This window comes from Carettochelys insculpta, chromosome 20 (genome assembly GCF_033958435.1).
Source record: "Carettochelys insculpta isolate YL-2023 chromosome 20, ASM3395843v1, whole genome shotgun sequence".
NCBI classification, from domain to species: Eukaryota; Metazoa; Chordata; order Testudines; family Carettochelyidae; genus Carettochelys; species Carettochelys insculpta.
In genome coordinates, this window is record NC_134156.1 from 20,408,082 (window position 1) to 20,422,586 (window position 14,505).

The following is a 14,505-nucleotide window of genomic DNA, read 5'->3' on the forward strand; positions in this document are numbered from 1 at the left end:
CACATTCACTGTTAGTGCCACGCCGTTTCTGGCGCGTGGATGAGTGACCCACACACAAAGATGTGACTCGCTGGCCCACGCTGTGGCACCGAGACGACTTACAGAGAAAAAGAATGAGTGTCCTCTACACCCTTAGCTAAGAGCCAACTGGCTTTCAGCTCAGACTGTACAGGCTCCTGCACTAAGCTCCAGAGATCCCAGTGCGCCTGTCGGCGGTTACACATGGCCCTGTGGCACTCACTGGGCTGCACCACCCTGGGAAAAGGGAGGGACTGCCCCCACATTCGCTGCAATGAACACATTGGGCCTGAGAACATAAACTAGGGTGACAGAGTGCCCACACTGAGCATAGCCAGGACAGCAGCACACAGAGGAAACACTCAGTGTATCATCAGCATCCGCCTGACTACGTGGGAATGTGCTGTACCCTCAAAGCTTCCACAGAACAGCTATAATGTTAGCACTTACCATAGTCGGTATCATCTGCTGCCCACTGCTGGGTGGGCCAGAAATAAGGTGTCTGCAGAAAGAAGCCAAAAAACAAGACCTCAGTTTTCACGCAGCCACAGTCAGCTTCATCTGACTCGAAAATCCTTATATTTGTTAGTATCGTATTGACTACATTGTCAGACAGAAGGAGGGGGGCATCAGCTCCTTTGAAAATGTGCTACAAAACAATACTTATTGTTCTCCATATTTCTACCATTTAAGGAGCTGAATCAACATGCTCACAAACTATATTGAAGAGCAGGTTAGATAGCCATCTACCAGGGAAGGTCTAGGGCAGCATTTCTCAAAGTGTGGTTCGTGGCCCAGTACCGGCCCTTGGGAAAAAAAATACCGGTTCTTAGAAAATATGCAATTATCACTATGTTCTATTATTACTGTGAATAAATAATAAACAGTGAAAATTTATTTATTTTGCATTCTTTTTCTTTAATATGCATTTCTATTTTTGGACTGCAAAAAATCTTACTGAAAAAAACCACTTCCCAACAGTACAAAATTTCGGAAACCCTGGTCTAGAGAGTGCTTGAAAGAAGGGGATTGGACTCAATGAATGACCTCTCGAGGTCCCTTCCAGGTCTAGTGTTCTATGATTCTACGATTCTATCCACGTTCTTAGCTCAGCAATTCTTATCTTCCTAATAAGCAATTAGGAAGATAAGACAGGCTATCTTTGTTGTTCTTGTTGTTAAATCGGGTTTAAGAGAGTGTCAATTACATATCTGCTTCCTCTGCTTTGACAATCAGTTGTTGTTAACAAGGCACAGCTTTCAAAACCATGCAAGCTTTCTGAACAACAAAGCATATGCTTATCATAGTCTTACTTTGCAATGTTCTCCTTGACATTGCCAAGGAGCTGGAGCTTGGATTGGGGAACAAGACGGGAACCAGACGGCTGATATCAATAACCTAATCTGAAACGTATACGACAGTGCCCTAATCTCTCATTGGCTACGTCTACATGTGCACGCTACATCGAAATAGCTTATTTTGATGTAGCGACATCGAAATAGTCTATTTCGATGAATAACGTCTACACGTCCTCCAGGGCTGGCAACGTCGACATTCAACTTCGACGTTGGGCAGCACCACATCGAAATAGGTGCTGCAAGGGAATGTCTACATGCCCAAGTAGCACACATCGAAATAAGGGTGCCAGGAACAGCTGCAGACAGGGTCACAGGGTGGACTCAACAGCAAGCTGCTCCCTTAAAGGGCCCCTCCCAGACACAGTTGCACTAAACAACACAAGATCCACAGAGCCGACAACTGGTTGCAGACCCTGTGCATGCAGCATGGATCCCCAGCTGCAGCAGCAGCAGCCAGAAGCCCTGGGCTAAGGGCTGCTGCACACAGTGACCACAGAGCCCCGCAGGGGCTGGAGAGAGAGTGTCTCTCAACCCCTCAGCTGATGGCCGCCATGGCGGACCCCACTATTTCGATGTTGCGGGACGCGGATCGTCTACACGTGCCCTACTTCGACGTTCAACTTCGAAGTAGGGTGCTATTCCCATCCCCTCATGGGGTTAGCGACTTCGACGTCTCGCCGCCTAACATCGATTTCAACTTCGAAATAGCGCCCAACACGTGTAGCCATGATGGGCACTATTTTGAAGTTGGCGCCGCTACTTCGAAGTAGCATGCACGTGTAGATGCAGCCATTGTGTGTGAAGGCAAGTTCAACCATGATCTCAACTGTTTATCACATCCCCTTACTAAAGGATGTTCTCTTTCAGGGCTGGCCAACCTGCGGCTCTTTGAGCCATTCAATGCAGCTCCTCTTTCGAGCCGTGCACCAGAAGTGCTGTCCGTTGCTCTATGCATGTGCCTTAGGGCTTAGTGGGAGAAGCATGTGGCAGCAGCAGTGATCGTGGCTCTGGTGAGTTGCTGCCATCAAGTTAGAGTGGGGAGAGGCTGGGGCGGGAGGGACAGGGCGATTAGGTTATAGCGGGAAGCAGGGGGTGTCTGGTTCTGGGGGGAGGGGGAGGGCATTGAGACATGTATTGTATATTTACTTTCATCTCTCTATCAGAGATAAAAATACATAACACTTGGCTCTTTGCACTCTGTCTGTGTCTCTTAGTCCCTAACTGGTTGGCCACTCCTGCTCTACTTGTTCATCTGGAGAATGTCCAGAAAAGAGCAAACAAAAATTATTAAAGGTCCAGACATCATGTCCTGTGAGGGAAGATTGAAAGAACTGGGTTTGTTTAGTCTGGAAAAAAGAAGATGAAGTGTGGACATGATAACACCTTTCAAGTACCTCAAAGGCTGTTACAAGAAAGAGGGAGAAAATTATTCTCCCTAACCTCTGATGTTAGAAGTAGTAATATTGGGTTTAAACTGCAGCAAGGGAGGTTCAGGCCGGACATTAAGAAAATCTTCTTAAAAGTCAGGGTGATTAAGCACTGGAAAAAAATTGTCTAGGGAGGTCATGGAATCTCTGTTATTGGAGATATTTCAGATCAGGTTAGATAAACATCTATCAGGGATTATCTAGATGGTGCTTGGTCCTGCCATGAGTCCAGGGGACTGGATTTGACCTCTCGAGGTGCCTTCCAGTTCTAGTATTCCATGATTGTACTGTCTCCTGAACCTGTTCCATTGGTTTCATTTGCTAGGGCATAAACTGCAAGAGCAAATACATTCAGAAGGAACCACCGGTGTTCCAAATCTATAAAGGAAAGTAATTTAATTAAACAGAAGCACAGAACTCTCTGTTTCTAAGCCAAGATGAAGGGTATGTCATGCCCAGCCAGCGTTCCGTGTCTAAGATACAACTTGCCTGAAATCTGTAGAGGCTGCTGTCTGTCTTGAGGATGAGGTTTTTCGGCTCTTGCAAAGGGTAGATGTATCCATGCTTGACAATCAGATTCCCCAAGTTCAGTGCCTCTGAAAAGAGAGAAGTCAGATACACTGATGATACAAAGAGGCCGCAGCAGAATGAAGAAGCAATCCATTACCCAGGGGAGAAGAATTTAGGTTGCATCTAATAACCGATGACAGCTTTGGAGTTCAAAGCTAGAAAAGCATTAGATGGCTACACCTCCTACCTTCCTCAACGATTTTCAGACGTTGGATAATCCACTGCAGTATATCGCTACCTGCAAGACAAGGAAAATATCAGACACTATGGCTATGTCTATACTAGCCCCCCGACCCCTTTCGAAAGGGGGATGCTAGTGAGACACTTCGGGATATGCTAATGAGGCACTGCAATGAATATGCAGCACATCATTAGCATAAGCTTTCGATCGTGAGCAGCTTGTTTACACGGGGTCCTTTAAAACGACCCCACACACTTCAAAATCCCCTCATTCCTATAGCCAAATATTTGCCAGGGTCTAATCTTGGCGAACGACATCCATCCCACAGACCATGTATTGTCCATCCTTGTCCTAGGTGCTAAAACAATACAAATAACAAATAATAGTAACTGCCCATTACATGAGCCATCGAGACTATGTCTAAACAAGCCTGGAAGATCGACCCACTCAGCATCTATCTTCCAGGTACGATTTCACGCATCTGGTAGGGATGTACAAAATCGATCTCTCAGGAATTGCAGTCAACCCCTGTATTCCTTACAAGACATGAGGAGTAAGGGAGGTCAACAGGAAAAACTCTCCTATTGACCTTCTTCAGTAAGGACGGCCAAGTAAGCCGAGTGCCAATGCAGCGATTCTAGCTATGCAATTGCCACAGCTAGAACTGAGTATCTGCAGTTGACTTACTTTGCCCAGTGTAGATGTAGCCTCAACCAGTCCCTGCACAAAGTATTTTTAAACATCTCTTAGCAGCTGCCATTGTGCCTTTAGGTGTCTACAAAAGCCTTCATTTTGAAATTCATATTTCTGCTGGTGTTTAATGAATATCTTTCTGCAATAACCAAACAAGATCTTTTATAATGAAAAAACAATGTTCAGTGTTGCTAGTAAGACACCACATCAAAATTCAACCTAACTGGAAATGTAAACCGGATGTGTTCTTTGTAAAGGTGAACTCCTAGAGAACATTTTATTGCCTGCGTGAAAAGGAATGGAACCCTTCTTAGGAATTGAACAATTCAATTAGAATTCTTATTGACAAATTACACTGAAGCATAAAAAAACAATTCAGGTTTCAAAGGCTGGAAATATATAACAGTGATATAAAAGAGTTCTTCTATCTAAGCTGAAAAGGGATGTAATCATTGAATAGAAATACTTTCAGTAAGCAGGGGAAGTAGAAGGTTTGACGAACTGGTAATGGGAAACAGATCAGAGCCGGTTTAAAAAATGGCTATTCCAAAATGACAATTTGGGAAACGAGAATCCGTTTTGTAAAATTTTCCACAAGAATTTCTGATTTTCAGAAACAGATCATTTTGACTGAAAATGGTTTATAAACAATAAATATTATTTCAGTTTTTTAAAACGATTGTAGTTAAAAAAATCATTTTTGTTTACATTTTTGGGTTTTAAAATTTTTAAAGCAAGAAGTTTTTGCTGAAAACTGAATGAAAAAAGAAAAAGTTAAAAATGCTAAGGTTTTGATTATCAAAATATTTTCAGTTTTAATTTTAAACAATTTTTTTTTTAAAAATCTACAAAAATTAGCCAAGATTAAATTTTTTAAAATTTCACTTTGGTCAAAAAGCTGGTATTGTCAAAAATCTATTTCGATAAAAAAAATACCAATCAGCAGTAATACAGAGCCTGTTATTTTTAGGAGATAGTAGGTTTAAATATAAAAAACCTTCGTAATCTAATGGCTATAGGACATGAGTTTTGTGGTTCTCAGTCCAGACCAGTGTTCCCTCTAATTGTTTTAATCTGTGTGCAGAATAAATTTTGTCAGGTGCACCAACACGTGTCTATGTGCACCACCAATAGACACACATGCTGCTCTCTCTGTGGGTCCGGTGGGTGCTCTGTTAATCAGCTGGGAGGCACATGAATCTTTCTTTGGTGGCTGCTCAGGCAGTCAGCTTACAGGGAACGCTATCACTAAACGGCCAATCCTATGCAAAGTCAAGTCTGGCATGGGTCACGGAAATGGAACTGCTCTTTTGCAGCATGAGTTAACAACATTAGGACTGCTGCTCTATGGCAGACCTGCCAACAGTGGGGGCACAGGGAGCAGTTTCTACCCCTCGGGCATGACATTTCAAAGGGGCCCCGGAGCCCTGGGCCCCTTTGAAATGTCACAGCAGTGCTGCACTGGTTGCAAGGAAGTTCAGGGGGCAGCATCCTAGTCTGGGCGACACTGAAGGCTGACTACTCTAGGCCCTGCCCCTTCTGCTCTTGGCCCTGCCCCTTCCGAGGTGTAGTGCGGGGCCCCACTCCCACTTTGTCCCAGGACCCATGGCAGCTGCTGTCGGCCCCACTGCTCTATGGTGGCTAGGAAATGTTATTGATGGACTTCAAAGGGGATTCAGCTCAAACACCCTGGCCCGGTAGGCAGGTAGCTGGAATCAGGACCTCAAAGATGTGGAGTGTTAAGGGAAGAAATGAGAGGGGGACTCTTTGGGGTTCCAATATCTCCAAGAACCATCTCTTCTCCCTAGAAGAAAATATGCCCCCAAACACCTGTTCTGTGCAAACAATGGTTTCCCTATAAAGGAAGTTGATGAAGAGGTGATCATGGGGGCGTGTGAAGTCTCAAGGTGATGGTGTTAGGAATTTTGTTTTAAATCCTCACAGGGGAGAAATCTCCCCTACACGGAGGGCCCACATGAGGTCAAGGAATCATTTAAGCCGCAGTGATCTGCCTTACATGGCACATAAATGACGCATAGGTCATGTGTGTATTTGCCATGAGAACTTGCCATGAGAACTTGGGACCTCAGAAGCTTAGTGCAGCAGCCTCTACAGTCTGAGCCAAAAGCGAGCTAGCTCTCAGCTAAGCCTGTAGGAGACTTACCCATTATAAGGACTCTTTCACATACTTTGATGGTTGACCTAACACTTACTTCCCCACCCCACAACGCCCTCTCTCTGCTCTTCTAGCTAATTTGCCAACCTTGATAACAATTTTTGGACCTCTGTGCTTTATATATTGAGTCTGTTCTGGTAAGACTATAGACCTGAAGAAGTAGGTCTGTCCCACGAAAGCTCATCACCTAATAAATTATTTTGCTAGTTTTTAAAGTGCTTCATGACTGCTTTTTTGTTTTGACAGAATACAGACTAACACAGCTATCTCTCTGTTACTCATTCTTTTTCTGTGTACACGGTCTAAGGTGCTACTACATGGGACAGTGAAACACACACAGTAGATGTGTACATTACATACACAATGCATGTGCCTTCCTGTCACCTGATCTCACGGAAGAGACAAAGGTATGGGTCACATAATGCCACTGGCAGCAAGAGCAGGCCTGCAGCTTCAGGAAAAGAGTCTGGATAAAAAGAACTGAATGAGGAAAGAGAGAGAGAACCTTCGCTTGGCAACGTCTTGTGTTAAAGAAACAGCCAAAGGCACACAGCACCGTGCTGCTGCGGCTCTTGCTGTATTAAGAGGCCGTCTCTGCTAAATAACTGCTCTTTGCTATCCCCTTGAGTCGTGTCATTGATCACCTACCTTTGCAAATATCAAATGCTTTCTTTTTCAAAATTCTCTTTGGGATGAATTCTACCATTGAGTTCAATGGACGTTAAAAGCTAGCTGCCCTTCAAGAGTGATCAATAAGACATATCAGAGGAAAGCCAAGCTCCATATATTTAAAGGCATTTCAGCTTTCGTAGGTCTCTCAAGGTGATGTGGCCTGTTTCCATCTGCCATACAAAGTCAGCATCAGCTTCTGCAGCCCTTTCGTTATCTTCTGAGCAGCAAACAAAATGGAAACGCTCTTGCCATTTAAACAAGGCCAGGCTAAGTCGCATTGGGTCCCTAATCAATTACTCGTATTTCCCTTCAAATGTCACCTACTGTGGTGGATTGAAATGTTGACCTTTCCTGACATTATACTGATTATCTAGACATGTACCAGGAGCTGGGAGCTTTTATCCCACAGACTGCTTCCTTAAATAGATTAAATTAAAAGATTATCCTGTGACTCATACCTAGAGAGCTCTGTAAGTGTTCTCCCTAACAGGAGCAAATTAAACATGGGTGGATATCTGCCCCCATGGAAAGAGACCCTCAAATCCCCCTTGCAAAGAAAGTCTGAAACTTTTTAGGCATTCAGTGTGCACCTACATCATTTCTTAAACATGACGAGCCAAGTCCTCTGTGTCATCATCTATGGAGCTGTGTGCTTTTACACCACACATTAGCTCACCCGCTACCACTGCTTCGGCTAATTTTCTCCATCCATGGGCAGAATAAAATTTATTATGTGCACCAAGGCAGACATATGCAGATGGCATCAGCAGTAGAAACACATATGGCCGGCTGTGGGCACTCTGCTAATCAGCAGGGTGGCATCTGAATTTCTCCTGGACAGCTGCCCATGGGCTCAGCTTACAGGGAACACTGCCCACTACCTATAGGCCAATCTGTTTTGAAATGCCCTGTATTCAATCAATGGATATGCAATTCAGGAGATACTGCAAATATCACAGTCCATGCAATATTTATGATTAGCATGTAAGAGACCAGTAGTCACATTTCCTCAACTGGCAGGATATATGACCGTGTGGAAGAGAGCAGGAATTACAGAGCTAGAGTAAAAGCTGACAGCAACCACCAAGCCATGGCCACCCAGAAACATTTTCCTTTCACATTGTTTACTCATTTTTAAAAGAAAATCACAGTTGTACTTTATAATGCACCAGCATCACAATTCATATTTGCTCTAATTGTATTTTCAAAATACAATAGGGCTGCTTGGTGAACGCCAGTGTAATAAGAACTACCCAGCTCTGCGGGGCTGTTTTAAAACATCACAATAGCACTAAAGAAAGACGTAGGGCCAGAGCCTCAGTTGCCATAAATCACTTCACTGCCTTTGTGCTACACCTGGTTAAGCAAACCATGCTGTCTCTTAGCATGCAGAAAGATAGAAGACCTGGTCTAAGAATAAGATTGAGCAAGTTACTAAACCTATCTGCCTCAGTTTCCCCATCCACAAAATGGAGCACACACTATTCCCCTACAATTCTTCACACGTAGAGAATGGGCAGAGACTGTCTAGGAACTACTACAGCAGAAAGGGATCTAGGGGTTATAGTGGACCACAAGCTAAATATGAGTCAACAGTGTGATGCTGTTGCAAAAAAAGCAAACATGATTCTGGGAGGCATTAACAGGTGTGTTGTGAACAAGATACGAGGAGTCATTCTTCCGCTCTACTCTGCACTGGTTAGGCCTCAGCTGGAGTGTTGTGTCCAGTTCTGGGCACCGCGGTTCAAGAAAGATGTGGAGAAATTAGAGAGGGTCCAGAAAAGAGCGACAAGAATGATTAAAGCTCTAGAGAATGTGACCTGTGAAGAAAGGCTGAAAGAACTGGGCTTGTTCAGTTTGGAAAAGAGAAGACTGAGGGGAGACATGATAGTGGTTTTCAGGTATCTAAAAGGGTGTCATAAGGAGGAGGGAGAAAACTTGTTCTTCTTGGCCTCTGAGGATAGACCAAGAGGCAATGGACTTAAACTGCAGCAAGGGAGGTTTAGGTTGGACATTAGGAAAAAGTTCCTAACTGTCAGGGTGGTCAAACACTGGAATAAATTGCCAAGGGAGGTTGTGGAATCTCCATCACTGGAGATATTTAAGAACAGGTTAGATAGATGTCTATCAGGGATGGCTGAGACACTACTTGGTCCTGCCATTGGGGCAGGGGGCTGGACTTGATGGCCTCTTGAGGTCCCTTCCAGTCCTAGTGTTCTATAATTCTATGATTCTATGATCAAATCCTCTTCTCAGTTACCCCTGTGCAGCCCCATGCCATCAGTGCAGAGGACAATTCAGCCACAAAGCACTATAGGACTTTCTACAGTCCTGGGTTTCCAAGGGCTGCAGGCAGAAGGGGCTAAGTGAGGGAAAAATTTGCTACAATGTGTGAAAAGCAGAGAGTACAGGTTGAACGTCACTAATCCAGCGACCTTGGGACCTGACTGGCGCCAGCTGAGAGAATTTGCCAAACTACAGCAGGTCAATATTGTCTAGCAGCACTACCAACATTTCCTCTGCATACTAGGCTCTTAGAAGACATTTAGGGGTAAATTCCAGCTAAATAACTGCACAGAACACTGAGAGCCAGGGCTAGTGGCTGGAAACAAACTTTATGGGACCATGGGAAACTTGGGCATACCCAGGATAAGTGGTCATCTGGTTAACTAAAATCATGGCGGATTATGGATGATGCTGGATGAGAGAATTCTGGATTAGAGCGATTCAACCCGTATTAATAATGTAATATTCTTCATAATGGCGCATCTGACAGTTTCTAGGAGGCGGAAGTAAAGATGTTAATGGTTTCTTTCCAGCACCACGAGAAAGGAGCTGGCACACACAAAAGGAAAGTGTGTTAGCAGCTGACAGTAATGACAAATCCGGCACATCAAAGCAGAGCTACCTGCCTGTTTCTTCCACCTATTCAAATGAGGAAAAACTGTAATTCAGAGGAACAGAAGTGGGTTGAATATTTTGCTCCTCTCCAGTGAATTCAAGAAAAATTATTATTAGCAAAAAATGTTAAAAAGGGAGAGTAATTGGTTGCTATTCATTTCTAAAGTTCCGTATTACAGTCTAGTATAGCTCTGCCCACTTTAATTCTTTTGGGAAATGTATATCTGTATGGCATAGGGCACACTCCACCCCTCTTGCCTGTGGAGTTAAGACCCACTGAGTGGACCTGTTTCTGACTGGCTGCTGTCCAATCGGGGTCATTAGAATTGGGGATCTTACAAGGAATTGGAGGATACTTAGGCCACGTCTACATTACCCAGAAGATCGACCTGCTAAGAGTTGATCTTCTAGGGTCTGATTTCGCACCTCTGGTAGGGATGCATGAAATCGACCTATCAGGGTCGGCAGTCAACCCCTGCACTTCCTGATATTGCAAGACGTAAAAGAAGTCAATGGGAGAAACTCTCCCATTGAAGTTCCTCAGTGAGGACTGGTAGGTAAATTGATTGTAGATAAATCAATTCCAGCTACGCAACTGCCAGAGCTAAAATGGCGTATCTGAAATTGATTTATTTTCCTAGTGTAGATCATGCCTAAGGGAACTCAGTAAGGGGGATACTGCAGAGGAGACAGGATTCTCCTTTGATGAAAGACCCCTAGAGTCAGGCTGCTGTCAGGGTTGGTGAGAGCCTTGAGGTAGGCTCAGGAGAAGCTGAAAGGGTGGAAGGAAGAACTAGGAGGACCTCAGGAGAAACCACAGGCTGGGAACCAAAGGGAGGCTCAGATAGGCACGTGCTGCAGAGAAGCAGCACAAACCTAAAGCAAGGGTACATGAAGCGAGGTGCACAGGACATTGTGAGAGCCATGGGCTCCCTCTGCAACCATTCAAGTGCTGCTTCGGACTGTCTTCACACCCTGCAAATTCTAGGTATGCAAGCACAGTTAGCAAAACGACCCTAGCCCAGGAGCCCATCTTGGTTATGACAGTCTTGTGGCCACTCACATGACCTTCTCTTGTCCGGCGTCATCATTTCACTAGTTCTCCAGTCATCCACAGAATCTCCTGTGTGGACAAAACCCAGCTTTCCAATGTAAATAACAAGCCGCTTGTTATTATTAACAAAACTCTCTCAAGCCTTCTGAATACACCACACAGACCTAAAATAAGAGGAGAGCACAAGCCTGGTTTTTTCTCTTTCATCAATAAAGCTCCCAGCATATATGGTATTGGGAGTAATACAAATGCCTATAAATAGAATAACACTAAGAGATGCCAGTTATGGGTGTATTACCCTTTGCATGAAGAGACCAGCTCGTCTTGACAGACTCAGAAAAACAGCCGGATGGTGACATCTTACCTGTCATAGCATGTGGGATGTTGGTGATCATCACCTTCTGAGTATGCATTTTGATGCCAGTGTCTGGATTCTGCATCTCCATCGCGAGGGCTTCAATCTGCAAAGCAAGCGGTTTGGGGAGAATGAACAGGGAGGCAAAACAACATCACAGCCCAACCTGGTCAGTTTTGCAAAGGCAACTAATCCCAGACTAGCACAAGGGGAGTGAACAAGGCGACAGAGATCACCCCTCCACCTTCTTCTTTCCTAGGGCGGCTGCTTACATGAACATGCTGTTAGTATGGGCACACTCATACCACAGTGTGATCCCACCTCAAAGTACCATCTTGCTGTCATGACCTGCCAGGCTCTCCCATAGGGGAGATACACCTTGGCAATTACCTTAAGCGCCCACTGCATGCGGCTGTCGCACACCAATTCAGTTCAGAGAGAATGCCACTTGGCTTCTTCAGGAGAGATACTGACAACTGACAAACTACAAATCTTTTCACCAGACTAGCAACTTGCTGGGGCTTCAAGAGAACCAGTGTGGGATGAATAAGACCTGTGGTGCTAGAGACCTGCAGCGCTAGTTCCATTGCACAGCTATTCCTTTGGCTTGCAGATTAACTTGGAAGTGTATCATGCCTAGGAAGAATTAGCAAAGGTGTCAACACAGAAGGCAAAAGCCAAAGCCAAGAATGTTTGTTTTCTGGCCTGAGCATAATAACGGGGTGGATTTTTAAAACACCACTGACAAAGTACATTCCGCTGCTAACAGGCTGCACAAAACATGCAAGTCAGTCGGAGTCTGACATCAGCTGTGGCCGGCCAGCAACTGTCAGGCGGTGCTCAGCACCAGTGTTCGCTCTAATTCTTTCCATCCAGGGGTGGAACACATTTTGCTATGTGCACCAAGGCATGGGGTGATGTGCACCACCAAAAGGAACACAGGATGCCTACTGTGGATGGCTGTGGCTGCTCTGCTAATCAGCTGGGTGGCACCTGAATCTCTCCTGGGTGGCCGCCCAAGACCTCAGCTAACAGGGAATTGTACTCAGCACCCAGCAGGATGAGACCCTGGATATGCGGGTTGAGAAGATGGCTAAGGAGCCCTCGTGTTCTTGACTCCTTTAGGGATTTGCATTCACATCTCGGGGAGAACACTGCGACTCAAGAAGTAGAAACAATGCACAGCTCTCAGCAAAGAGACAGCTTCTGGTACCTTGTCCATTCTTGTGGACCACTAAATGCCACTGGGCTTGACTCTCCTGCCCCAACAGTGAGATACCAAACAAATTCTCCGAAGCAAGTGAAGTCACAACAGTGCAAAGTGCCTATAAGGGAGGGGAGAAACAAGCCCATGGTGCTGCTATATACCTGACCTTCTGTAAAGAGACTAGCTCAGGGGAGATCAATCTTTCCAATGCGTAGTGCTGAAATTTGACCTTCTGACCTCTATGTGCGGTCTGAGCACCCATGATATTTTGAAAGTCATTAGTAGTCCTACTTACAACAGCTTTCTTAACAAATAAGTGAAGCTGCAGAGCTTTACCATTTAGGGAGTGGTTGGTAGCATTAGCTGGTCTTTTGTTAATCCACAGGCGGCCTGGCTTTGAGTAAGCTCCTGGCTGCACTGGGGAGAGGGAACAGGGCTGAGCTGTCGCTTCATGTGCTGATGAAATCAGCTAGCATGCCAATGTTGGCACCCCTGGACTAGCTCACTCTTACCCTTGAACGCTTAGGGCTGATCTACACTGGGGCTTCTTTGCCAGAAAAACTCTTTTTTTCCAGAAAAAAAAAACAAAAAACCTTGTGTCCACACTGCAAAGCTTGTTATTCTGGAATAACAGGGTATTTAACTCGAAATAGTAACTACCAAAACCAACGACTTTCAAGTTCAAAACTGACTCAATGTATGCTAAGCAGAGGTAGTTACAACTAATTGGCCTCCTGGGAGGCACCCCAACATTGCACTTATTTAGAAACTGGGCTCTCTAGTGGAAATGCTCGATTTCGAAATGCCCTTGCAGCAAGAACACTCTTTTCAGAAATGAACTTATTTCAACGTGAGAACATCAAAATGAGTTATTTCTGAAAAACCCTGCATAAGACCCAGAACCTCAAGAGGACTCAAGTACCTACTGCACACTGAAAATAACAGGAGTTATATGACTAAATACCCTTGAGGTTCTTGGGCCCTAGGGCCTGATCTTTAAAGGTAATTTAGGCACTTAAAGATCCAGATAACTCCCGGGGCCTATCTAAATACCTTTGAAATCATCCTCTTAGCTCCCCCCGCATTTTTTAAAAGAATATAAAGTAATTGTTTTTCTTTTTCACGATTTTATTTCCTGTTAGTGTTCAGATCTGAAGATGGAGGAAGACAGAACAGTTGCCCCAAAGAGAAGAGGGATAGTCCAGAGCTTAGGCACTGGCCTGTGACTTGAGAGATCTGGACTCAATACCTTGTTTTTGTCACAGACTTTCTGTGAGATTCTGGGTGAGTCATTTCACCTCTCTGTGCTTCTGCTCCCCGTCTGTAACTGGGAACAACTGCAGGACTACCCTCCTGCCAGGGTCCGGTGAAGAAAAATACATTACAGAAGGGGCACAGAAAACAAGACCTAGACAAGTATCAGAGGGTAGCCAAATTAGCCTGTATCTTCAAAAACAACAAGAAGTCCTGTGACACCTTATAGACCAAAAGATATTTTGGAGCGCAAGGTTTCAAGGGCAAAGACCCGCTTCATCAGTTGCAAAGATGGGGTCTTTGTCCGTGAAAGCTTATGCTCCAAAAATATCTGTTAGTCTATATGGCATCGCAGGACTTCTCATTGTTTTTGAAGACCTAGACAGGTACATTACACAGCCACTTACACCAATGTTCTGACCCCTGCGAGTCCCAGCAGTTTTTGTGAGAGCAGAGCCTTTGAATAAATCTGTTGTGTAGCCCATGTTCCAGTCCGACCCCTTGTGCGTGGAGTGATTGCACAGGGCTCTCGCCGTCTGCCTGCTGGGCCTTTGCTAGTCAAGCGCCAACAGTTGGTTCACAAAAGCCACTCCGCCTGCTGGTTCGGGATGCGCTTTTTTTCTAATGAGCAAACAGCTC

At 44.9% G+C, this 14,505-nt stretch overlaps 1 protein-coding gene across 1 annotated transcript in view; it reads right to left on the reverse strand.

The window, feature by feature from the left end:
* RGS9 (regulator of G protein signaling 9) overlaps positions 1–13,444 on the reverse strand; it is a 73,697-nt gene extending 60,253 nt beyond the window's left edge. Inside the window, exons 1-5 of the mRNA XM_075014741.1 lie at positions 13,436–13,444; positions 11,415–11,511; positions 3,561–3,611; positions 3,293–3,399; positions 469–520 (exon numbers count right to left, since the gene is read on the reverse strand). Of these exons, the coding sequence (XP_074870842.1) occupies positions 469–520; positions 3,293–3,399; positions 3,561–3,611; positions 11,415–11,496 (292 nt within the window). The 5' untranslated portion in view covers positions 11,497–11,511; positions 13,436–13,444. The remainder of the gene's footprint in view (positions 1–468; positions 521–3,292; positions 3,400–3,560; positions 3,612–11,414; positions 11,512–13,435) is intronic.
* Between the last annotated feature and the right edge of the window lie 1,061 nt (positions 13,445–14,505).